The following is a 27,500-nucleotide window of genomic DNA, read 5'->3' on the forward strand; positions in this document are numbered from 1 at the left end:
TATATATATATGAAATTATGTTACCAGTGCCGTAAAACTCTTACTAGAAATAAACTAAAAGTGAGGATTTACTTGTCCAAGGTTGCTGTCGTTTTTCAGTGTGTCGCTTGTAAAGAGCGCCCCACTCCATTTTTTTATATTTTTTTTCACCCATAAATGGCGCAATTTTAGATGAAGTCAAAGTTATTTGTATAATTTACAAAAGGACAAAGAAAAGATGTTATAGGTTTTTTCTTTTTTCTTTGCTTTTGCAACCTTGGATAGTTATATTAATTAATTATTTTTGTACGCCAAAAGGTACCTGCACAAGAACATTGCTACTGAACGGGACGGGTTTACCCTGTTATCCACTTCATTAACTCGTCGGCTATTATATACTAATATTACTATTGAGAGTTGTATGTGATAATCACATTAGAGCAAAGAATTACAACATGTGAAATGCGATGCCTTAGAAAAGCAGTAAACACGACCCGGCGAGACAAAATTAGAAACTCAATAATCCGAGAAATGGTGGGCACAAATGATGTCATGTATCGCATCCAACTCCAAAGAATCAAATGGTTCCGACATCTCTTACGATTACCAACTCGCCCTCCAGCACAACGTGCCTACATCCAAAAGGTCGATGGCAACAAGGGTAGAGGGCGACCGAGAAAGACCTGGATAGATGGAGTCAGAGAAACATTAACCACCCACGGCATCCCCCTGACCCAAGCTCTCCTGCTGGCGACAGAGAGACGTCTCTTTCTTCCCGCGACACCCAAAAGGGTGTAAGCGGCGGATAAAAGTAAAGTATTTGATCATCAGTGAAGATTGTATAAGGAATTGCACATTCTTACCACGGTGTCTAATAATATCAAGAATGGGGCCTTCTGACCAAGGCACCTTTACAATATGGGAACTGCTGCTTTTTTCTTTTCTCATCCTTACTATCGTCATTGTTCCTCTGCTTCATTTGTATGTTTGTCACTCTCTTGTGAACTTCTATTTCCGGGGTGCTTTGATAGTCGAAGCAGACTTTGTACTGTTGAGGCTAGAGAGGTGAGCAGAGTAAGCCTGTTTCCCCGTTTGGACTTCTTTGTTGACATCCGTCCCTTGGGGCTGTTAATATGACCTTATGCAGTTGCGAGCGCTTTAAAGCCTTACTTTTTAAAAAGGGTCGGAGGCCCGCCTCCTAAATGATCGAAATTGTGTCAGTGGAGATGTGAAAGCACCTACATTTTTTTTATGGTTCATCTTCATCATGCTACTCCTCATCAGACGAATTATATAACAGAAATTCTATAGTTTCACTTGTAATTATCAGTAGGTCGCAATTTTACGCGGGCTAAAGTTTTGCTACTAAAATGAGTCTTTTTGAGCAGTGACATACAGTATGCTTAAGAATCTATACGCGTGTGAGAAGCGGAGAGTTCTCTGAACTCTCATTTTCCGTGTGACGGAGATAAGTATCCTCCCGGGACAGTGCACTGACTGTTGTGTCTTTAACCCATTCCCAAAGGGGGGACATTTCTCGTTAAGGCACAGTAGAATTGTAAATGGGCTGATTCATCATGTCACGCTCATAACTGTGCCTGATCTGCAACAGGGAACTGCTGCTTTTTCTTTCCTAATCCTTACTATTGTCATTTTCCTATACTTCTTTGGTATGTTTGTCGCTCTTGTGACCTGCTATTTCCGGGGTGCATTGATATTCGAAGCAGACCTTGTGCTGTTGAAGCTAGAGAGGCGAGCAGAGTAAGTCTGATTCCCTGTAAGGACTTCTCTGTTGACACCCACCCCTTGGCGCTCATATGACCTTATGCAGTTGCGAGCGCCGTAAAACCCTCTACTGTAAAAAAAAAAATAATAAAAAAAAATAAAAAGGAGATTAGTAGTATTGTATATTTGTACATGTATTTATAAAGGAAATTTGGTTTTTTTAATATAAAAATAGTCTTGACTTAATTGTTGAGGAAAAATATTACGATTACGTCAAGACAAATTAATACAAACTTCTGTACAAAGAAGGAATGTCATCGGTTCATCTGTTAAAAAGATTTTTGAGGATAAGTGTCGGCACGAATTATTTACCTCATTTTTGTAGGTGCTCGAGCGTACGTCTACCTTACTATCAGTAATGTGGAGGAAGGATTGAAAGAAGGAAGGGTTTTTTCTTTGGGAAGAGGAGAGGAATGGGAGAAAGAAGGAGGAGGAGAGGAAAAGAGAAGATATGCAGGCACGGACCGGATTTGAATCCGGCACCTTTGACATGAGAGGCGAACGCCGTTGTCTCCCGTGTGGTACTTGAGCACGTTAAAGATCTTTTGGTGGTCTAAAATCAGTGAGAGTAAGTTTTGTTCGCCACGCGGGTAAAATTCGAAATTTCCTACCAAATGGAAAATCTTTAATGTGTCCCACGAGCTAATATGACCGTATGCAGTTGCGAACGCCGTAAAACACCAGCCCCCCCCCCCCCAAAAAAAGACTTAATGTAGTCCTCAATCTGTTAGAGGAGGGGACTACGGGTGGTTGGAGGGCGCCACTGGTAGGTCATACTTCTGTACCTTCTCCCTGTTGTTTCTGTCTATCAGTCTTACTTTTTCCAGCGCTAAATGACCGTTATTGTGTTGATGTGCTCCTCTTTACTCAAGCAAGCACGCAAGAGGAGGTTACGAAAGCATGTTCATAATATTGTTCATCTCTATGCTTTTGAAGCAGGTTGAAGGAGTTTGTTGCCTCTAGCAGTTCTTGCATTCCGTCGACGAGCAGTTCAGATGCATGAAGCCCTGAAATTTTACTTTATTAATTTTCTGTGTTAAATTGCAGTTGCTTAATTGTGGTATGTGGATAGCTGGGGGGGGGGTACTCTGATGTGGTTTGCTCCTTTTTTTCCTCTCAAATATTATTTTTCTTGCACCTCTCTCTCTTCTTTCTTTTTTGTGTTTGTTACTCTCTTGAAACACGTCTAATCTTCAGCACTTATATGACCTAATTGTACTGCAAGTGTCGGAAAACTTACTTCAACACGCCCCCCCCCTCTTAAAAAAATGTTTAATTTAATAGTCAATTAAAAAAAAAAATTTAAAACCATAATTTCAAAACATTCTTTGGTGTGAGTTGTTTAATGTGTTCAAGAAATATTTCTTTTGCGAAATGAAATGCGAGAAAAGACGCAGACGTTTAATGTAAGGACAATGTAACAGCTTGTTTCTCTCTCCTGTCTGAAAGGCTTCGCTTTTGTGTTGAGCAGCTTGCCGGCGATTATATGCTTCATGAAAAGAGTGTTCATTATCTGGGCTCCTTGAAGAATGGATGAACCCAGCTTGCTTTCCATTGCCTTCTGTGTGCTCTTTCGAACAACAAAAACCAAAACCAAAACCAAAACCAAAACAAAATCATAAAAAATGCCCAGCAACTTATAACCAAAGAAGAAAACGAAACAAAAAAGTAGTGCCAGATTCGGACTAGGCGTACCCTGGCTTAGATTTTGGTGTGTATAATGACTTTAGCCAAACTTTGTACCCTATATTCACGCACGCACACACACACACACACGCTCGCAGATGGCACACTTTTTGTTGCGTGTTCGGTTGAACTAGGTGGGTAAGGAAGCATTGTTGATTATGTGAAGGTACAGTGGTGCTGTGTGAAAGATTTCGTGGACGTGTGTGGAAGAGCAAGGAGGATTAATGACATCTTGTATGTATTCAATTATGTTGCTGTTGTTCTTGACGATGATAATGTTGTTGTTGTTGCTATTGTTATTGTTGTTTTTGTTGGTAGTTAAAGGGAAACCCAGTTAAGTGCTACTTCTTTTCTTCCTCTTCTGTTTTTTCTAGTGGGTTGTCGGTTGGAGTTATGTTGTTTTTTGCTCCTTCTTTCCTTTCAAACATCTATCGTCCTTGTCTCTCCTTCTTTTTTCTGTATGCCACTGTCTTGTATAAACGCCTATTATCTTAGGCACTTATAATATGACCTATTTGTCTTGTAAGGGCCGTAAAACTTTTACAAAACTAAACTAATAATTGTTGTTTATGTCTGAGTCACTTTCCCAGCTCTGAGTGTCCGTTATTCTGTTGATGTGTGCTTTTCTCATTACTCAAACAAACAAAACGTTGCTGGTGTTGTGGTTGTTGTTGTTGTTGTTGTCTTTGTTTTATTTTTTGTGTTACAAGTGCCGTAAAACAATCATTAAGTGGGTAATTGTTTGCGGTAGTGGCGTTGGATGGTTCTAAATGTGGGTGGAGCTGAGAAATCAGGGTAGGTAGAGTTCAAAGAAAAGATTTCATTTGTTCAGAGGGCATTTCAGATATGTGTGAGTATGTTTCATTCACACACTCACAAGCAAACGCGCTCATGTGACCTTATACAGTTGCGAGCGCCATAAAACACTTACCAAAGCACGCAAAGCCACACTTACAACGTGGGTGGTTGGCGGGTGCTCTGGTGTGGTTTGCTCCTTCTTTCCTCTAAACAGCTGTCGTCCTTATCTCTCCTCCTTCTTTTTTACGTTTGTTGTTACTCTCTTGTAACACCTGTAATCTTCGGCACTTATATGACCTTATTGTGTTGCAAGTGCCGTAAAACTCTTTACTAAAACTAAAACACTTACAACAGTATCTGGATTAGGCCGTGGGGTCGCAGAAAGCAAGGCATTCCTAAAACATGGGCCCATGAAGGTGTTTTGGTTTTCTGGGTCTCTGGGGAAAGTGTGTCATGAACTTTCCCCCCATTGTTTGGGCAGGCAGAGAACGAGCCTTCTCTCACAACTGTTTCCGCGGGCTCTTGTTTCTTTTACCTTTTTTTCAAGAAGAGTTTTATTAAGAAAGGGCGGTCTGAATGGGCCCAGTAACACATTTGATTGGCTGTTAGGTTACTATAGTTGTGAGCGGTGACCAACTGTGATTGGATAAACGAGCAAACGTGTGTGTTCACCACATGCAACGAAAGACGGAGGCGGAAGATTCTTGAAACAGTTCTAACGGCTTCCACTGATTATCTCGTTTATTAGAAGAAACACTGGTTTATGGGGGGGTGGAGAATTGCGGGTGGGGGTGGGTGGGACTCACGGCTCAAGCCCTTTAGCCCTTCACTACGCCCCGCCACTGGTTGGCGGGTGCTCTGGTGTGGTTTGCTCCTTCTTTCCTATCGAACGTCTATCGTCCTGATCTCTCCTCCTTCTTTTTTATTTGTTACGCTCTTGTGACACCTTTAATTTTTTTTTGCACTAGTATGACCTTATTGTGTTGCGTGTGCCGTAAAACTCTTACTAAAACCAAAAAACACTTACTAAAACAAGACGTTATTGTGATGCAAGTTTCGAAGAACTCTTACTAAAACAAAAGAACGAAGTCAAATGGCAATGGAAGAAATCCCCCTCTTCGATAGAGTGAGTTGGAGTGAACAGCCGCTGAAGAGCAGATAATAGTACTCGAGGCTGCTTCGTCATGCGGTGTCATGCAACGGACGCGAAAACGGGTCGTGCTGATTTTTATTATTACGTTCATGAAGAAATGTGGTCTATACTCTTCGAAAAAGAAACCTGACGCTCACTTTCAAAACTTAATTTTCTAATAAAACGAACATAGTGAAAAGAACAAAATAAGGCAATGGTCTGGCAGATGATAACTACTCACGTTTAAAATGTTAGCCGTGCTGAACAAACCGAATGTCATACACGAGCTTGTAAACAGAATGGGGTACACGAAAAGTCAGTGCCTTATATGAGCACCATTTACTTTGATCACTTCTCGGCATCAGGAACCCATGGATGCAATCAAGTTTGCAATAATATGTTGCGGGATGATCTGCCACTCATACTGGAGTGCCACAAGGAGTTCTGGAAGTGTCTGAGGTGGCCGATTCCTCTGCCACACCCGTCGATCCAACTCGTCCTATAAAAATTCTATTGAAGACAAATCCGGTGAACGGGCAGGCCATCGTAGAGTAGGAATGTTGTTGGCACGCAGGAAGTCCGGGCGAGTGTTGTCCTGCTGCAAAATGCCTGCATTAGCGTTCAGGTATGGAACGACATGAGGCTGCAGGATCTTATCCCTGTACCTGACACCCGTCACTCTGTGCTGGCACCACTGGAGACGTTCTGCCACGTGGTGCGCGGTCAACACGTTACGTCGAACTCGTCTTTGGGCAAAGAGTCCTGCCTCCCTGAGACGATTCAGGACTGTCTGGTCAGAAATTCTGCCATGTCCAAGGATTTGAGCAGCTGTAGACGTTGCTGTTGTGGTTCGATCTCGAAAGTGGCGCACATGGACATAACAATCCTGGGCCGCAGTAATGACCCTCGGTCGACCTGACCTAGGCCTGTAACTATCACTTTGAATGTTGTTGTATCGTGTCCATAATGCAGTAATGGTCTGTCTAGACACGCCAAAGTGCCTACCGTGGTTTGCTTAGTTACCCCCCTACTTCCAATCTTCTGATTGCAGTATTGCGTTCAGCATCAGTCTACCTTGGCATTTTTCAATTGCCTACGGTTGTGTTACATGGACTATGTGAACTGTGGTTGTTGTGGCTTTTTGTACGGCAGTGTGGGATGTTACAGAATGCTGATTTTCAGTCCACTAATGTACTCGAGAAAGTGGTCAGGGCCGCCATTATGAATTCAGTAAAAACTCGCCTGTACGGACGTTTTGATGTGCCCTGCGCGTGATTATTGGTGTTTTGGCGACAACACTTGATCTTTTACAAAACTCTGTCCCTAGTACTTACAATTTTGTTTTGCGTTTCCTAATATTCAAAATTTACCAAGCGTCAAGTTTCTTTTTTTTTAAAGAGTATATGTGAGAACGTGGTTGGTCGGCGGACGCGCAGTTTTTGGTTTGTTCATTGTGTGGGTGGTTGGAGGGTGCTTTAGTTTGGTTTGATCCTTGTGTGGGTGGTTGGAGGGTGCTTGAGTTTGGTTTGATCCTTGTGTTGGTGGTTGGCGGGCGCTGTGGTTTAGTTTCCTCTTTGTGGGCAGTTGGCAGGTGCTTTGGTTTGTTTTGCTCCTTGTCGGCGGGTGTGCTGGTGTAATTTTTGCTCCTTTATTTCTTCTATCAAACATCTATCGTTATTATCTCTCCTCCTTCTCCTCTTCGTGTGTTACTCTCTAGTGGCACTTCTAATCTTCGGAACTCAAGTGACCTAATTTTAAGTGCCATAAAAACTTTTTAAAACTAAAACGTGCGAGAAGAAGACAGAGCTCAGTTGGAGATGAAGTGGGGAAAAGGCGGTGGTGTTGGGTTGGACATACCCTCAGGAAGCTAATTAGCTGCGTAACAAAGAAAATGTTGGATTGGAATTCACAAGGTAACCGACAGGGGAGAGGAGGGGGGGGGGGGCTGGTCACGTGTACTTTGGAGAAGAAGCAACCTCAGTTATTACAAAGTTCTATCTGTGCTCAGTGTCTAGTTTTGAGAGATTTAAATCAAAGATTTTGAATTTCCCAACCTTCCAATGGGTTTTGCTATCACGAGATAATGGAAAGTGGCCTATGTTGTCGCTTTGAAGGACAAACGGTCTAATCCAGATTTCGGGGGTTTCCAGAAATCTTGACCTACTCAAAAGTGGGCATTGTCCTACCTTTAGGAGAAGTTTGGTTTGATTGCGAGTATAGTTGTTTGGTTATAGAGAAAACTCCTTGTCTTTTAAAGAAACTGAACAAGGGGCAAAAACTTAACCTTCGATTTTCTCAAAACAGCATTTTTCAGGATAACCCCCTTGTACTTAAAAGAAAGTGACCGTATCTTGGTCCGGAATGGGACAGGCAATGATGATGAGCGCCTAATATATTAATATGGTAGGGTATTATTATCCCTATCATAATAGTGGCAATTCTAAAAATAATAAAAGTTCCCGTTTATAACACCCTTCACGAAACACCATTCAACAAGAAGAAACAGTTTCATGAACATGACCGTAGTTGCTTATCCTTTTGTTTTTTTCTATTAGACTAGTTGAGGGAGCTTGCTACTGGTGGTTGGAGGGCGCTATATGTGGGCCGAAGTCCTTTTTCTTTTTCTTTTTCCCCTTTGTTTCTGCTGTGTGCTTGTGTTGCTTTTTATTCCCAGCACAAAATGGCCGTTATTGTGTGGATGTGCTTCTGTTTACTCAAACTCACTTCTCATACGGACTTGCTCTACCAAGTGCCGCAGCAAACCGTTGAGTTATTTTAGTAAAGCGTCGCCTTCGAACTATTATATTTTGTCCGAAATCCGTCTTTACTAAAAGTACTGTGCTTGAACGAGAAATGCCCCCCCTTTGGGAATGGCCTAAAGACACTGCAGTCAGTGGCACCGCCTCGGGGGTATTCTAGGCCATTCCCAAAGGGGGGGGGGGCATTCCTCGTTCAAGCACAGTACAATTGTAAATGGGCTGATTCATGTCACGCTCATAACTGTGCCTCATCTACAACAGGGAACTGCTGCTTTTTCTTTCCTAATCCTTACTATTGTCATTTTCCTCTACTTCTTTTGTATGTTTGTCACTCTTGTGACCCCGCTATATCCGGGGTGCCTTGATAGTTGAAGCAGACCTTGTGCTGTTGAAGCTAGAGAGGTGAGCAGAGTAAGTCTGATTCCATGTATAGACTTCTCTGTTGACACCCACCCCTTGGCGCTCATATGACCTTATGCAGTTTCGAACGCCGTAAAACCCTCCACTATTTTTAAAAAAATCTTTACTAAATTACACTTTGGACAAAATACTTCTGAGGCGACGAGAAGTTGAAGAAAGTTATTGACATTCTCCTGGTATTGAGGGGGACCTCCCAACAAAAAAAACCCCACACACACCGCTTGTTTTGAACGGTGCCAACTTTCTTCTCTGTGCTCCGAACAAAACATCACTACAGCAGCATCGTTCCCTTCTCAAAGACTGTTGAAATAGGCATTAAAACCACACACTTACTGATTTAGTAAGTAGTTTACCTACCTGTCTACCTACCCACCTACCTACCTACCTACCTACCTACCTACCTACCTACCTACCTACCTACTTACCTCATCATCTGCCCATACACGTATCCGCCAACTCACTCTCTCACTTTCTCTCTGTGGGTGGTTGGTGGGTGCTTTAGTGTTGTTTGCAACTTCTTTTCTATCAAATAAACATCTTCCTTTTCTCTCCTCCGTTTTTTGCAGCCCCTCTTATCTTCGGCCCTTATGACCTAATTTGTTGCAAGTGCCGTAAAACTCTCATTAAAGTTATTCACTCGCTTTCTCTCTCTTTCTTTCTCTCTCTCTATCTCTCTCTCTCTCTCTCTCTCTCTCTCTCTCTCTCTCTCTCTCCCACTCCCCCCTCTCTCTCTATCTCTCTCTTTCTCTCTCACTCTCTTTTTCTCTCACCCACTCATGCCCTCACCCAGCCATTCACTCACTCACCCTCTCTCTCACTCACTCACCCTATGTCTGACTCACTCACCCTCTGTCTCACTCACTCACCCTCTCTCTCACTCACTCACCCTCTGCCTCACTCACTCTCTCACTCGCCCAATTTTTCGTTTTGAGAATACAGCAGCGCTTTACCTCTTTGGCTTATCGACAGAAACGTTTCCGTTGTCTGTGTTTTTATCAGATAATAGTGTGCAGATTTTATTCATTTCTGCTTTTTACTCCTATGTCATCGTACAGCATAGTCTTCTTTCTATTATGACTTCATTTGTTAAGATTAAACATGTGGTAAGGCAGAAAGGCAATTAATGGTGTGTGTTTGTACTTTTATGTTAGTCGTTTTATCATTTCTTGCATTATCTAGTCTCGCCGTATCTTTTCTGGCTTCTTTTTTTCATCTCAGTTTACCGTGTCACTTGCATCTTGTCTTACTGACCGCATTATGTTTGGTCCTGATTAATCTTATCTTGACTCGTTTTATCATTTCTTGCATTATCTAGTATCGCTGTATCTTTTCTGGCTTCTTTTTTTCATCTCAGTTTACCGTGTCACTTGCATCTTGTCTTACTGACCGCATTATGTTTTGTCCTGATTAATCTTATCTCAACTCACTTGTGTTATTTTATCCTATCGTATCTCTTCTCAGTTTTTCTTTTCTCAGCGCGTGGTTGGAGGGCGTCACAAGTAGGTCCTACTTCTTTACTTTCCCTCTATTGTTTCTGTCTGCATGTCTTACTTTTTCCCAGCAGTTGATAACTATTCTTATGCTCTAGGCTTTCGTGGATGAGAGGTTAAGGTGTTGACCTCTCATTTAATAGGTCCCGGGTTCGAGTCCGGATAGCGACGAAAATTTTTCGTCTCTAAAATTGTCTCCTTTTACCTCCTCTCCTGCTCTCCATCAATATTCTTTCATCTGCTTTTGTCTCCACTTTCAGCCCCCATCCCCTCACCTTCTTTTCACCCGTCATCTGGGCTCCTGACTCTTTCTGCAGCCTTTCTACTGTTACTCTTTGTCTCCTTCTTACTGCTATCTTTCAGCCACACCCCTGATTTTCTGGTAGGAAAGATCTACACCTAGCCTTCTCGGACAAGGGCGAAAAACCTCAGAGGTCCTGTGTTCAAGTTACGTACGTTAGAGATCCCTTGGTGGTCCAAAATCGATAAGAGTAGGCTTCGGCTGCAAACCGGACAAAGTTCAAAATTTTCTATCGACTGAAAGTGTTTGGTGTGTCCCGCGCGCTCATATGACCTTATGTCGCATTTTCGAGCGCCGTAAAACACTTACCAGAAGAAGAAGAAATTCTTGTGCTAGTGTGCTTCTCTTTAACACTTAAACCTATGAACTATGAAACAGCTTTTCTCATTTTGTTTTGTTTCATCGTATTTGGTCGCTTTTAGGGACAAGCAGGCTTACCCAGATTTCGGGGGTTTCCAGAAATCGTGACTTACACCAAATCTGGGCATTGTCCTACCTATAGGAGAAGTTTGGTTTCATTGGTGTGTGAATTTGTTTGTTTATAGAGAAAGACTTTCCTTGTCTTTTAAAGAGACTGAATAAGGATCCAAAAACTTTGACTTTCATTTCTCAAAACAGCATTTATCGGTATAGCCCCCTTGTGCTTAAAAGCGACCATTTTGTCTCATCTCAATTTGTTTTTCTCATTTTACTTGATCTTTTCTAATTTTTTGTTTCATTACATGTTATCTTTTCTCTTTCACTTTTTTCTTCCATCTTATTTTGTTTTGAATTGTCTGATCTTTATCGATCTATGTCACCTCATCTTTCTTTGTCCTATCTTATTTTATCTAGTTTGTCATATCATAATGCATAATATGTTAGAGGGTAGGTTCTTCTTTTTTCCCCCTCTGTTTTCTCTGTCTGCCAGCCTTTTTTTTTTACAGTACTGAAATAAAAGAGTGTCTCCTGGCTGATCTCATAATCTCATAATCTCATCGTCTCATAATTCTTATCGTCTTATCTCATCTCGTCACATCAGAATGGGTCGCAAACGCAAGGCCATCAACCCGGAGGATGCCCTCAAGAGTAACCTTCCGCCGTGTCGCGTGTGCGAAGCGCCAGGCGCAGGGTTCCACTACGGTGCCAATACGTGCGAAGCTTGCAAGGTACGTTATAGGTTTTGATATGATAGTGTATCGATTTGGCCAAAATTAAAGCATAATCCGCAAGGGTGGCCTTTTAATTAAGGAGTTTCTTTTCACATTCGGATCGAAACACACATGTACGCAGGCACATATGCGTGTGCACGCATGTGCACACAGGCTCACACACACACACACACAGTCACGCTCACACATACACACATAAATGCTGACATGCTTATGTATCGAACTCCGTTATATATATACATATATTAGAATATATAAATAAGTGCTTACATTTTGGTTTTGACAATATTTTTTTTCTTTTTAAAATAATTTTCTCTTTTGGGTAGAGGTGATTAATTTGGTTCCTTCTGGCCTGTTTATAGTGTTTTACATATGAGGGAATGAACATCATTTTAACTCGTTGAACATCCTTTTCCCTTATTGAACCTTCTTTACCTCATTGAACATTTTTTTCCCTTGCTGAACATTCTTTCCCTCGTTGAACTTCTTTTTCCCCCCCCTTTGAAAATCATGTTTTCTTTATTGATCATGCGTTCCCCTTGTTGAACTTTCTCTCTCTCTCATTGAACTTGCCTTCCCCTCCTTGAACATCCTTTCCCTCATTGAATATGCTTTCTCGTCATTGAACTTCCTTTTCCGTCATTAAACATGCCTTTCCCTGGTCCTTAGGGCTTCTTCCACCGCAGTCTTCGACTGCACAGTGGCTACCGCTGTGAGGCTGGCAACAACTGCGTCATTGAACATGGCCGCGGCAAACTGTGCCAGCTGTGTCGCTACAAGAAGTGCATCTCTGTCGGGATGGCCAAAGAAGGTGGGTGTACTATACTGATATAAAGGCACGGAAAATGTATATTTACAGTTTGTGGGAACTCTAAAGCTTTGGAAGTCACCAAACTTTGGCAGCCATTTTCTCAAACTATACTTTGTGGGTGGTTGGCGGTTGCTCCCGTGTGGTTTGCTACTTCTTTCCTTTAAAAGATCTATCATCCTTATCTGCCCTTTTTCTTTTTTGTGTTTGTTACTCTCTTGTAACATCTCTAATATTCGGTACTTATATTATCGTATTGTGTTATAAGTTCCGTAAAACTCTTACTAAAACTAAAAAATGATACTTTGCCGTGTAATTTGTTGTTTCACATTATCCTGAAGTCACCTTTGTTTTGGTATCAATACATCAAGCTGCTTTTCTGTAAGTGATCTAGCTTCTGTGTCAGAGTCCTCTCATGTGTGCTGTTGTGTTCGTAACCGAAAGGTCGCGGCTTTAAACTCTGTTATGGCTCCAATGTTGTGGCTTTAGGAAAGGCACTTTACACAAATTTTCCTCACTTTACTCAAATGGGAATCAGTGCCCGACTGTCAGCAGCGAAAAATTTTGTTACGACGCTGAGAATGTCTGAAAGTACTTGGGTCTGCTGGGTTGGCAATATGTGTAAAGCACAAAGAGCATGCTGTAGAGCATGGATATGCATTTTTAATTATTATTATTATTATCGTTATTGTCATTATTATTATTATTATTATGTTTATCATATTATAATCATCATCATTGTTATCATTATTATTATTGGTATTATTATCATTATTATTTTTCTTATTATTTCTGTGATCACTATTGTTGTTATTATCATTTTTATTATTCTTATTACTGTAGCTGGAACACGTTTCACTTTGGATTTAGATGTCTTCTTTGTCTGTATCCCTCTACAGCTATCAAGACAGGCCGGTACACGTCGTCCAAACGAACAAATGATATCCTGGAGGTAAAGAGTCTGGAGAATAAACGGAAACTGGGCTTATTGGACAATGGTCTAGTGAACGACAATGGTTCTCTCCCTCCGACGTCTGTTCTACCCGGGCACGCTTTGACGAGCGGTGATGGGCTGTCGCCAGAGCTCACGACGTCTTTGTCGAGCGTCAGGGGCTTCACTTCTACTAGTGGGCTCAGTCACACAGCGAGAGTGATCAGTCAGGCTTTGTTGAACGAACTAAGCGAGACCTCGTCGAACGATGTCATCTCTCATAGTTACACTCCGCTGAATGGACTGAATCAGACTCTCTCGAGTTGTGCGTTAGGTAGTGCGCCCTTGAGAAAAGAAGGTCGACATTTGTCAATAGACCTGGACAGCCAGAGCTCTTTGGCCAGTGCAGCGGGTCAGAGCACCTCGTCCGACTCGGACCAGTTCTGCAGAGACGTCATTGCCTCCTCTTCAAATTCACTGTTCGGCCAAAACTCTGGAATCACAGGCACTTCCAGGCTAATTCAGAACCCCTTGACTGTATTCGCCAGCACAAAAAATACAAATTCTGTAAACGGAAATCCCTTGAAAGGGGACTTCAGTGCTGGGAGTGTTGTTCCTTGTGTTACATCATCGAATGGGAGAGAAATTGGAGCTCAGAATAACAACTTTCTGCCTAGTAATGGCTTACCATTGGCTGGTACCAACTTACCAGCTGACATAACCCAGGTCGATTCACAGCCAGACTTCTTACCTGTTGATTTTGACCAGCTTGTGCTGGACGGGTAAGCTTTACTTAACTCTTTTGGTACACAAGAGATTCCACAATTTTACGTGCCCGGGCATGAAGTGTGTTACCTTAAAATGTCTATAGTTCTGTCAAAAATTGATGGATTTGTTTGTTTGAACACTCAAACTATTTATAATTCATCAATTATCAACGCCTTTCACCCCTGGCAAAGTATAGGCCAAATACAAGCTCCTTCCATTTATCTCTATCCTGGGCCATCCGTCCTAGCTCGTTCCAAGTGAGCTTCATCTCTCTCATGTCCCTTTCCACACATCTCCTCCATGTCTCTCGTGGCCTACCCCTGCCTCGTGCTCCCTGTGGGTTCCATTGCAGTGACTGTCTTGTGATGTTTCCGCTGGGCTTTCTGAAGGTGTGTCCCATCCAAAGCCACTTTCTTTGTCCTATTTCTACTTCTATATCCTTTTGTCCTGTCCTTTGCCAAAGCTCTTCATTTCTTATTCTATCCTGCCACTTTGTAATTGGACAGAGAATAACAATTTTGATGAAAATACGTAGTTAATGTAGCACTGGACCTGGTGTAGATCTTAGGGTTGAGGAAATTAGTACTCCCAAAATGCCATTTAAGTGGTGAGCCTCTAAATCGTGGAGCCAAAATTGCCACTTAAGTGGCGAGCCAGAATCAAACAGCAAAAAAAGGCTCCTCACACAGCTATCTGGTAAATTTCAATTCCTTAAAAACTATTTGTTGAATTTTTAAGTAAAGTTTTAACTACTACGAAATCTTTATTAGGTGGAGTGACCACACGACCTAGTTTTTGGTCCTTTTTAGAGAAGATGGATAACTGAATTCAACCACCATGGATTTTATTTGAGTTTGTGAAGTGCCTAAACCAGCTGTCCCTAAGGTGTCCTATGTGGTTACTCAAACTAGAAATTGGCTGGTGATCATGAACGGCAAGTTCATGGCCTGCAGATGAAAGAGTCTCCCCTCACCCATTTTTGCATCCTTTTCCTTTGCGGCTGAGAACCCAGTCATACAAATCTGCTACTTTCGGGGTTTAAGGGTGCCACTGGTGGGTACTAGTTTACTCCTCCCCCTCTCCTTATTGTTCTGTTTATCAGTCTTGCTTGCATTATAGCACAAAAATGACTGTAAACATGTCCTCATGTTCTCACTGCAAGTCTGTGTTTAACCCTCCAAGTATCGGCTAATAAAGTGGCTGTGGCATTCTAGGGAATTTTAGGATTTATCTTATTGTGTTGGAAAATGCTTGAGAGCAGGCAAACTGAACAAGTAAAAGCCACAAACTTATATATTTTCAGAAAGCAGGATGTAAAAATAAGAAATAAAACTTATTTGTGAAGCAGTTGAATGTTTTGCAATATAAAAAAGGGGTAAACGAATCAAAACAGCGACTCAAATTACAACTGATTAAATTGACCCTGGCACCACAAAATGAAACTTATGGCTAATGTAATCGGCCGTCAACTCTAGGATGTCCTAAGTAAACTAAAACTATTTATGCTGTACAGCTCAAAGTTCATACCTTGTTTTTATCTCCCCCAGGCCTCCTCTTGTCTCCAGCCTTCCCCATCAGACCACAGCGCCATCACCAATAACCACATTATTAGACATATCCACCTCATCGGAGTTCCATCGCATCACACCGTCCCATCCCTCAGTAGTTACCTCCGCCAGACTGGCTGACAATTTTTTCAATGGAGAAAAGAACCACGTTGCAAAAGACAATCGGCTTTTCATAAATTCCACAAGTGCGGCCGAAGTCAGTCCATCCTTCCCGTTTCAAAAATCGCCTCTGGATCTTGGTGTGAATCAAAACCAGTTTGTGAACAGGACTCCTGGCCCTTTGCTTTCGGAAACAGCTGCTGGGTTAGTGACCTCTACTTCTGATAAGTCAAACAGTCAGCAGGTGAATGGAATTACCAATCAGCTCTCCTCTCAGATTTCGTTGTTAAACAATTCATTTTCAAGGACGTCCTCTTCAGCATCGCCGGGCCAGAAGTTGATGGCGCTGGAAGAAGTGCTCTCACCTTCATCAATAGTTTCCTCAGAATCTATGGGCGCTTCGTCACCAGACATGCTGATGTCACACGGGGTGGCAGGATTGGTATCTTCAGGGGCGGAGCAAACCTCACAGGGGAAGAAGCAAGGGTCGCTGGGGCCGGGGTCTGTGAAAGCATCTAGCCCCACCCCTGCCTCGGAGGCGGAGCTTCTGCACGCTTTCTGTGACACTTGTGGGTGTGGCCTTGATCACAGTAACATTGGCTTGCTGTACCGGCGGAGGGACGAGGTGATAGCGCGGCTGGCAGAGGCCCACGAGTCATTCATGGACCAGTGCTTTGGCCGGGTGGCCCCAGAGGATGTGGCTGCTCAGCAAAAAGAACACTATGTAAGTCTCTTTGCTTCAGTTGGTTCACTGTGCACTGTTTGTGTACACAGTTTTGTCTTCTTAAGCTTTGCATATCATCACTCGTTCATTCCTTATTTTGTGTATTTTTTATCTATCCTTCTACCCATTTGTATTTATATGGGTTATTGTCGGGTGTTCTAATGGGTTTGCTCCTTCTTTCCAATCTAACATCTCTCTTCCTTATCTCTCCTTCTTTTCTTTGTATGTTACTCTCTAGTAACAGCTCTTTGCACATGCCATAAAACTTCAACTAAATACTAACCGTGATGCTTATTAATTTCTATTTTTTAGCGCAACCCCCCCTTATTTTTCCATACCCTTCCTTTATTATTTTCCAGCTTGCCACAACCGATGATCATGTGAAATATATCTAATATCTAGATTCTAGATATCTGAATGAAACTTCTTTTTTTTTTTTTTGTAAATGGCAAATTACCCTCGGTATTAGCTACTTCAATTTTTTGTGCTTTTTTATAACTTTTGTACATTGGTTTATATTTTTTAATGAAACTAGTTTGTTCCTAAATGGGAAAAGTTGTCACAGTAACTTACTAAAATCACTAAAATTTCATGTCTCCTGTTCTTTTATTCCCTGAAGGAGAAATAAAACTGATTTGTTCCTACTTGTAGAAGGGAAGGTGTTTGAATGTGCCACCACCCCCATTTATTATTTTTGGACCACTTGTCCACCCCCCGCCCCCCTTTTATTCCTACACCCCCCGCCCCCCTTTTATTCCTACACCCCTCCCCCCCTTTTATTCCTACACCCCTCCCCCTTTTTATTCTACACCCCTCCCCCCCTTTTTATTCGATACCTTAGAGTATTGTAAGCAGAGGATGGTTGTTTACTGGTTCTTTTTTTTTTAACTTTTTGTTTTTGTTTTGTTTTTACTCTAATGAACAAATAATGAAAGCAGAGGATGATTGTTCCTGACTTTTATTTATTTATTAATATTTTTTTTACTCTAATGAACAAATAATGTATTACAGGAGCAGTGCAGGCTGAAACAGGAAGTATTTGGCAAACTGACGTCTCTGAATGACGCAGAGTACGACGAAATCTTCATCGAAACGGGTTTGGATGCGGATGATCGTCAAAAACGTATGGAAGGCTTGATTGATTCCATGGAGAAATTCATTAGGGGTCTGGTCCAGTTTGCGAAAGTCATTCCCGGTTTCAACATGTTGGATCTCAGCGAGAAGATCGGACTCATTAAATGTGAGTTTTATTTATTGAGTGTGCCTGTAAAAAAAAGTTACAGATTCAGTCTGTTCCTTATTTATAGATTTCTTCTGAAATTGTTGAATAAACAAGACTTTAATCTTTTGCAAACTAAACTTGTGGGTGGTTGGTGGGTGCTCTGGTGTGGTTACGTCCTTTCCAATCAAACATTTATCGTCCTTATCTCACCTCTTTCTTTTCTTTGTGTTAATATCTAATCATCTTTACTTATATAATCTATTTGTGTTGCAAATGCCGTAACGCTCTTGCAAAACTGAAACTATGACAAACTTTAATTTTCTCAGCAACTAGAATAGAATATTCCTTTGGTTCTGTCTATCAGTCTTGCTGTATTTTATTACCTAATACTCAATGTTAGTTAGTTTAGTAAGAGTGCTGACAACAGCATACGGTCACATGAGTGCGCAATCTTTGTTGGAACCTAATTTTTTTTTTTTTTTAAACTAACAAACCATCTGATCTATGAATCCACAGACTCCAGACAAGAGATCTGTGTCGCCTCTGCCACGGCGTATTTCGACTACGACCTTCGAGTGTTCAAGGGGGTGGACGGGAAGTGGAAGTGTGAGATGGACATGCTGTACCAGGTGTCGATCGCCCCATCCATGCTGGAGGAATTGTTTGAGTTCTTCCATTCCCTCCAGAACCTGGGACTTAACAAGGAGGAGATGGTACTGCTCAAGACCATCATTATTATGGCACCAGGTTTGTGTGTGTGTTAGATTTTTTTTTTTATTTGGGGATGGTGTGTAAATAATGGTAAAGTTTGCCATGCGTGTTTTTTCGCCAGCACATTTTTATTTTGATTTTACCCAAAGGTTGATATAATACCACTAAACAAAGTAATAAAAAGCTAGTTGCATATTGGCTCCACTCTGGGTTGGGCCATTTTGCTACAGTGACATAAGTTATAATGCAGCGTTGTGCCAAAATGCAACTACAGACTTAAACATAAGTTAAGGACCACCTTGACTGACAGTCCTGATTTTTTTTAAATCCGAAAAAAGATAGCAAGGTATGTTTCAATTTTTTTAATGCTGAAAGTGTTTATAGGTTAACAATACGTACGGCAAAGCTTCCTAAAGGGTCAAAACCACCCGTGCAGCACAGAAATCCTTGGGGAGTTTTAGCCAAACTTGATTTTTTTTATCGACTTGTGTGCGACACCATGGACATTCCTCAGTTAAAATTTCTTGTGCATGTGATAAACGGACATATGGTCTCGAACTGGTCTCGCAATATAAGCCGCCGTTTGCACAAAATCCAGTATTGCATCAACATGCCACCAAGACGAAAACTGAGAGATTTTGATCGTACCAGGGCTATGGCATGGCTACAGGGTGGAGTTGAAGCCCGAGAAGTTGCCAGAAGGCTAGCAGCGTCGCACTCTGTCCTTGTCCGTATGAGGCAGCGCCATCAAGCCACTAGATGAGTCCTGGACCTTTCAGCGCTGGCTGCATGCTGCCAACATCCGTGCCAGGCGTCCAATCAAGAAACCAAGGCTGACCGCAGGACACCAGGCAAGTCGTCTTGTTTGGTGCAGGGCCCATGAACCATGGACATGTGCCCAATGGGGCCATGTATTGTTCACAGATGAGCCACGATCGATGGTCAACCCAAAAGATGGACGCGCGCGTGTGTGTGGCGGCGTCCACGAGAACAGTTGATGCACCTTAATATGCAGGAGGTTACTCCTTTTGGTGGTGGCTCCATCATGGTATGGGGTGGGATTAGCACACACAATAGAACCCCCTTTACCATGTTGATGGTATTCTGAATGGCCAGCGGTACCTGCAAGAGATTCTACAGCCACTCGTCACAGCTGGTCTCTGGCACATTGGCCAACATGCAATACTCCAGACTCCAGGACAACAACGCCACCCCACATCGTTGCAGTGCAGTAAACACGTTCATCGGGCAAGTAGGGATAACAAGAATTCCATGGCCAGCCAACAGTTCCGGCTTCAACGCCATTGACAATGTTTGGGGGAAACTTGGCCGGAAAATCCAGCAGCACCAGCCACCACCAGCTAACCGACAAGAGCTGCTGCAGATCCTGCAGCAGAAGTGCGCAAACGTTCCTGAGGCCTTCATTGCCACCACCATCAACACCTCGAGGCGATGCTGCCTTGATTGCATTGCTCGGCGTGGTGGGCACTCCCGTTTTTTAACGGACTGTCGTGGACACTAATTCCTGGAATTTTCTTTTGAGGGGTACTGTTGTTCTGAGCGATATATTGCTTAAGTTTGTGACGTCATCATTCTGAAATTGATTGATTTTGTTAAGAAATGATTTTATTAACTATGTTTGAAATTTCAAATGTTTTGTTTTTCACCTATCTGTGCTGTGAGAGTGTTTGCAAGTGGTCCGTAACTTTTGTTGAAGTCTGTAGGTGATAAATAGTCTTCACAGGTTTTTTTCCCTTTATCTCAAAAATAGTAAAAATGAAATGTACCATTTTGCTGGTGCAGTGACGATATTTACAGATTACAATGATTTTGTCCTAGATGTCCTCCTGTCTAAGACAACCACTTTCCTCAACAGTGGGTGGCCAACCTGTACAATCTTGGGTGTATTTTCCATCAACTACCCTGTCTCGTTCTCTCCATCCACAGATTGTATCTTCCATCAATTACTCTGTCTCCTTCTCTCCATCCACTGATTGTATTTTCCATCAATTACCCTGTCTCCTTCTCTCCATCCACTGATTGTATTTTCCATCAATTACCCTGTCTCCTTCTCTCCATCCTCAGATCGAGACTCAGAGCCACAAATCTCCGCCCTGGGTCGGGAGGTTCACTGGCAGCTGGTCCAGACCCTGGTGTACCTGCTCGAAAAGCGGATGAAAAAGCCCATGGCCCAGTTTGCTCGCATCATTGACTGGCTGATGACGGCCCGCACGAAGGAGAAGTTGGTGCGCGAGTTTTTCAAATCCTTCAAGTTTGAGAAGTATTCGAGGCTAGGCCAGGCCCCTCTGCTCCGGGAGATGCTGTCGGGGATCTACTTTGACTTGAGTGATGACGAGAGTTGACGTTTCCTCTTTTCATTTAACTTGTGTTAATATCGATGGATTGGCAATGTCATGGACAGCACGAATACATTAATGAAACAGTGCACCAAAGCCACTGATTATCATAGTAAATGTTGGACATTGCACGTCAATCTCGGAGGCCTCCAAGGAAGAGAATACGTCCAACCAAGCTACATCGCTGGAGACTATATCAGACTCCAGTAGAATCAACCCAAGCGGTCACTCCTCCATAGTGGTCATCTGTATTAGCCGCCATCGTTCTGTGACACCCTTGGGTGGGTTTTCCTGTATTTTTAAACCTGTCCCTAGCGGTCCCCGTCCAGTGCGATCCTGGTCAGTCATTTTCATGACAAGTTGGCCTCAACCTCACAACGGTCACTTGCTACAAAAGTTGTCCGCCAACCCGTCCTCAGACTGAGTTTGTGCTTTCAGCCAGTGCAGAGAAGCAACTGGGCTTATTGCCTGGCTATGCGCTACATATGAAACAAAGGGGAGCGGAATTACTGCAGTGCTTACCCATCGACGTGTGAGTGCCCAATGAACTGAGCTCACATATTGCAGGACAGCTAGTAAAATTACACGCTGCTGTTGACCTCAGTAAACATCGAAAGAGCTACCGCCCCCTCCAATTGTCTGTTAATGTCATGATCCCGATTTCCACAAAACTGGTCAAATTAAGCCTTTGGAAATGACTGTAAAGTTAGACTATTGATGCATTTACAACGTAACAAAACGCTACCCTAGAATTACAAAGTACTGTCTGCTCAGTACGTAGGCCTACATAGTTTTTGAGAAATTTGACTTTTTAAAAATTCTGAGTTTCACAATATTATGTCAAGTTTTTACTAATGCAATTATTTTGATATCTTTATAACGACTCCGAATAATCTAACTTAGATTTAAGCGATGGATAGAGGGTGACACTGGTAGATGGTGCTTCTTTTCTTTAGGTCTATCTGTTTTGCTTCTTCCCAGCACCATATGACTATGATTATGTTGATGTTCTTCTCTTTACTCAAAACTGGAACTTGGTTTCAAGTTATAAGTCTGTAGTCCTTTAGCGTAGAGATGGATGGTATTTCTTTCTCAATATTTCTCAGTGAAATGTGATAAGGATATTTAGAACAAGTGAATTGCACCCTACCTGTCTGTTAAACCGAGAGTTGTGTTCAGAATGTGCAGTAATTGAAACTCAGCGTACAGATTTGGACATACACATGAAATGGAACCTGCTCTTTGCTGGTTCTATTTTTCCATGACAAAACTAGTTTCATTTTCTGGTTTTGAACTACTGGTGGAACTGATCTACTGCTGATTATTATTTTCATTTTCAAAAAGATAAATGTATTGGTATTTTATGATGCTTGTGTTGATAGTGCAGCACATGTGTTAGTCAAGACTGTTGATCCTCAGATTTGTCTCCTTTTCAGTCTCAAAGACAAAGCTTTCTGCCCTAAAATGGTGTAAGTTTCTTCCTTTGAGATACAGTGGAAACCTGATATAACAGGGATGGTGGGACCAGAGAAAAAGTCCTGTTATATCAGATCCCTGTTAAATCAGAAATGCAAGGGAAATAGGCATTTGTGGACTATTCCAGCTGTATAATTTATTCATGGCTAGTTTCCCTTCCCACAAGTACCCACGAACAGGGGTTTTGGCCCTGTGGCAGGCCTGCGCATGACACATTATGCCTACATCTAGCTAGGCTTAGGGCTAGATTGAAGTCTGCGACACACCACAGCCCTCTCTCGCTTCACCCGCTGCGTGTACTTGCTCCATCACTGGGTTACTCTGTCTCTCTCTCTCTCTGTCTCTCTCTCTCTCTTTCTCCCTCTCTCTCTCTCTCCCTCTCTCTCTCTCTCTCTCTCTCTCCCTCTCTCTCTCTCTTTCTCCCCCTCTCTCTCTCTTTCTCCCCCTCTTTCTCTCTCTCTCTCTCTCTCTCTCTCTCTCTCTCTCTCTCTCTCGTACTTTTTACACATTGTTAACGAGCCTTTGTCCCTGCTATAACCGATTGGGCTCCTTTGTCCTTGCTATAACCGATTGGGCTCCAATGAGGCTCTGTTATTGCCGATGACTTTTAATAGAGACAAAGAGTGGGGAAAAACGGGGATTTAAAAAATCCCTGTTATTACCTACCACGCCTGTTATATATGGTTTCCACAGTATAAAGAAACAGTGTCAGGCAGCTTCCCGTAAATAGGGCTTTCTTGGAAATGGCCATGTTTTACGGAAGATGATGTAGATATACTTTAATAATGATTCCAATTGTTCCTTTGTTTGTAAGCAGCTGGTGGGAGTGTGCCACTGGTAAGTCCTACTTCTTTACTTTCTCTCTCTTGTTCCTGTCTGTCTGTCTTACTTTTTCCCCCTGCTCTAAATGACCATTATCGTGTCAGTTTGCTTCTCTTTACTCAAGCAAACTCAAACAAACACACAAACAAACCATTATTTGATAACTAGGTGTAAAACTCATACACTTACTTTTTTACAGTACTAGTTTGTTAACTATGTAAAAAACTACAATCATATTCTGAAGGGAGAATGTTTAATGCTGCACCAAAAATGTAAGTGATTATAAAAGTATTTCTTTTCATTTTTTCATTCTCATTTCTGTGTAGATATTCAATAATATTGGCAAGAAAAGATTTTCACCCGTAATGGCTTTTTCGGCGAATTGATCGAAATGCAATGCTCTTCAAATTTGGAAAAAAAAATGTGTCAAAGGCAACTTGTAACATTAATTAAGGAATGTTTTCCCATGTTTGTCTTTGGTATCATTTGACATGCTGTGTGTAGCCTTGACCAGTACTGGTCCAGATTGTCCTCAATTAGTGGCTATGGAAAAAGAAAAACCTTTTTTCTCATCATATTGGTGAATAACAATTAACCATTTTTATTTATTTATCTATTTATTTATATGGTGGCATCAGAAAATCGGGTTCTCATCAAAATGATGAAACCAACAGCAAAGAGACTTTCCATTATGCCTCCGATGCTGATCAGGTGAGCATGATTAATGCCAGATAATGGCAAGTATGTCCAAGTCGTGGGCTGGATTAAGCAATTCCAAATATCTTGTAGGCCAAAGCAGGTGAGAATTGGGCAAATAATCGGTTGAAATGCACAAGGTCTCCGAAGTGAAACTAAAACAGACACTACAAAATATATATGTCATTCAAGGATATTTCGTACAACTAAAACATTATTAGATCTATTACTTCCAGCTGGCCAGATTTGTTTTAATGTTCAAGATGGGCAGCTTTATTGTTGTTTATTATCAGCTCACCGTAGACCACGTTCATACATTCATTGTTTATTACTGTGACAACTTTCAGGCTTGACTGGAATTGCTCGCGGATCGGATTTGCCTTGGCTTGATTTAATAATAATAATAATAGATAGCATTTGTATAGCGCATATCCCCGCTCAACAGCAGGCTCTATGCGCTTTACACTATATTATTACCCCAGCAGACCATAGAACACTCCGAAACATTCTCAGCTTCCCGGGAAGCATACAGTGCGAGCAGCCGATTAAGCGCTCAAACACTAACAAACTGACAAGATCTTTCGCTGTCTATAGCCGGGTACCCATTCCCACCTGGGTGAAGTGAGGAAAATTCGTGTAAAGTGCCTTTCCCAAGGACACAAGGTCGGGCCCCTGACGGGATTCCAACCCACGACCTTACGGTTGCGAGTCCGAGAGCCTAACCACTAGGCCACCGACGCCACCGATTTATGCCTTTGGAATCTCCAGCAGACATGTTCAGTAATATTCTGTTCTATTATGCTGATTTTCTATCCTAATTTAACTAATTTATAAGTTACACGTGTTTATCTCAGATTTCCCAGTAGATCATGTATGTTTATCAATAGAGAGCTGGATTATTTTCTTATATGTGTACAAAACGTGAATTCTAATAAAGTACTTACGGGTTTACTGAAATATTGCTGTTATAAACCCTTAGAGTAGAGCAGAAAAGTCTTCAGAAGGTTTGTTCGTTCATGTTTCTTGTATTATTGACTCTCTAATTTTTTAAAGGATATAATAATATATGTATTATATTATTGTGGTTATTGCCCCAGCTAATAGTTATTTGGAGATTTTGTTGCTCATAGACCTGATCATGTTTTTTAACTCTGCTTAATTTTGTGCCATTTATCATCAAATGCTCATTGTTAATGCTTCTTATGCTGTTTGTTTTATGTTTTAAATTGTGTTGATAAGTGGTCATTTGTACATGTCGGTTTTTTTTGGACAGGTGGTTGTTAGAGCAAGTTCGACTCTACATGTGTTAATGTGCTTTTCTCTCTTGAGATGGACGTGATAGGCTGTTCTGAGATGCTACAAGAAAGCCAAAGACGTGGGTCTTACCTCTTCACTTTTTGAAAAATATATTTGTTGTTGAGGTGGTGTCAGTAGCCTTGTTGTTAGGCTACTTGACCTGTAATTGAGAGATTGTAGGTGCAGGGGTTTGAGCCTCAGCTCATTCCAACGTTGTGTCCTTGGGAAAAGGCACTTTACACAAATTTCCTGTTTCGCTCAGTCTTTTCGGAGATGGACTTAAACTCAGAGGCTCTGCCTCATACATTTTAATAACCTAATGGTGTTGATAGCCTAATAGTGTTGATAGAGGTGTTAAACCTATACCGTTTTACATTTCACCAGGGTCGATTAGTGTTTTTCTTTTATTCTAAAAAGAGCACAGAGGACTTTGGAAAATCGGTATCATGTTTTTGAACATCGTTAGGGCGTGTCCCTATTTTTTAATGTCGATTTCTGTTGGGATTGCTCTTATGATTGTATCATAATGCTGTTATTTTGCGGACTGTGGTAAATGTTAACTCAAATAGTTACTATAAATACATTTGAACTAGGAATGAGTGTCCTGAATTGTGATTCTTTTTATAGTTCATGTCAGTTTGGTTTCCCTTTTTTTTTGTCTTCATCATTTTGGGAAGAATATTATTACAGAAAGGAAGTCTGCTTTTATCGTTCCTAGACTATATATGTGATATATAATATATGTCATTAATGAATCATGTTTGAAATGAATTAAATTATTCTATGTATGAAAATATTGTCCATGTATGCAGGCCTGCCAACCTTCCCGATTTTGTCAGGAATTTCCCGAATCAGATGCGTTGCTCCTGACTTCCCAATAACTGTCTTGATTTCCCAATTTCGGTGCCGCTCTATATCATAATATTGTTACAATTTATTGCGCGAGAGTGATGAATGAAATCGACAATACCAGAGCTCGTGAGTTACTTAGATATCCAGATTAGCCGCGTGCAACCTTTACTGTTTGGCGATTAGGCTACATATAATGCTCAAGTAAACCTGGCAACTGAATTTGTGCACTATGTTTTCTTGATCCCGACTCAGTGTTGCCTCGTTGTCCATAAACACGGAGATCATAAATACTGGTATTGGTATATGACCTGGCACGCTGCGTGCCACACTGGTTTTCCCTATTTTGTATTTTCAAAAGTTGGCAGGCCTGTGTATGCAATATTGTTGGCTGGATGAATACCGGTACTGGAAGTCTTTATCTCTAAATCCACAAAACTGTTGATAATTCACTTCTTGCAGGAAACTGTTGGGGTTATTCATGAAAAGATACTTTATACATTTCGTGTGACATCTGTAAAAAAACCGACTGCTTCATGAATTTTGTTTTATTGCATATATATATATATGTTATGACTAAAATTGTTTATTTGTCATACTAAAATTGTTTGTGCGGGTATCGCTGTTGAAAAATTGATCACATGTATGCTAAGATTGTTATGATAATTATAATGATTTGTTGAGTTGAAATTATTTTAAAGCGCTTGGAGCTGAATTATACAGGAATGGCGCGATAAAAATTATATACATTTTTGTTATTATCATTGTTATTATTATGAAATTATTGTTATTGTTATGCACATTGCATATTTTAAAAAGTGAAATTTTATGTCATTCCTTTTGTGTTGGCTTGACATGTCTACTTGATAAAGGTTCTCATGGTAGCCTATATATGAAATAACAAATGTAGCAAACTTGGACGAATCTTATTTTCCAATCATTATTTTGGGAATGTCAATTCTTGGGCTACAATGAGTTATAAATAGATGTTCCTGTAGTTTCTACCTCGAAAACAAAAGAACCATCACTACTGTAAATTTTGTACTGAAACTTTTTTTAAAGGGATGATTTATGCCTGACATATTGGCTCGGTAAAGAAAGTAAGTCACTGCAGGAAGTCAAGATACTTTACCGGTGTCTGTGGTGTAGCGATTAGGCCCTTCGCTGTTGCATGCAGGAAACAAGAGTTCAATTCCCAGTGTGGAAAAGATTTTTATCGAGTATGTCAGTCTTTCTGCTGGGACTTTGACGATCAGCCCACATTGGCCGTGACAGGCAGGGTCAGAAGCCCCCCTCTTATATGATCTAATCTGTTGCAATGCGGATGTAAAAAGGTAAGATCTAATCTGTTGCAATGCGGGTATAAAAAGGTCAGATCTAATCTGTTGCAATGCGGGTATAAAAAGGTAAGATCTAATCTGTTGCAATGCGGGTGTAAAAAGGTAAGATCTAATCTGTTGCAATGCGGGTATAAAAAGGTAAGATCTTATCTGTTGCAATGCGGGTATAAAAAGGTCAGATCTAATCTGTTGCAATGCGGGTGTAAAAAGGTCAGATCTAATCTGTTGCAATGCAGGTGTAAAAAGGTCAGATCTAATCTGTTGCAATGCAGGTGTAAAAAGGTCAGATCTAATCTGTTGCAATGCGTGTGTAAAAAGGTCAGATCTAATCT

General features: G+C 41.4%; 1 protein-coding gene across 1 annotated transcript in view; it reads left to right on the plus strand.

Annotated features, from left to right (window-relative positions):
- Positions 1–22,386, plus strand: part of LOC101846086 — a 68,985-nt gene extending 46,599 nt beyond the window's left edge. Inside the window, exons 3-9 of the mRNA XM_013087062.2 lie at positions 11,372–11,498; positions 12,171–12,312; positions 13,209–14,022; positions 15,556–16,399; positions 17,411–17,639; positions 18,138–18,368; positions 20,418–22,386. Of these exons, the coding sequence (XP_012942516.1) occupies positions 11,373–11,498; positions 12,171–12,312; positions 13,209–14,022; positions 15,556–16,399; positions 17,411–17,639; positions 18,138–18,368; positions 20,418–20,695 (2,664 nt within the window). The 5' untranslated portion in view covers position 11,372 and the 3' untranslated portion in view covers positions 20,696–22,386. The remainder of the gene's footprint in view (positions 1–11,371; positions 11,499–12,170; positions 12,313–13,208; positions 14,023–15,555; positions 16,400–17,410; positions 17,640–18,137; positions 18,369–20,417) is intronic.
- The last annotated feature ends 5,114 nt before the right edge of the window (positions 22,387–27,500 follow it).

This window comes from Aplysia californica, unplaced genomic scaffold, assembly GCF_000002075.1.
Source record: "Aplysia californica isolate F4 #8 unplaced genomic scaffold, AplCal3.0 scaffold00539, whole genome shotgun sequence".
Lineage (NCBI taxonomy): Eukaryota > Metazoa > Mollusca > Gastropoda > Aplysiida > Aplysiidae > Aplysia > Aplysia californica.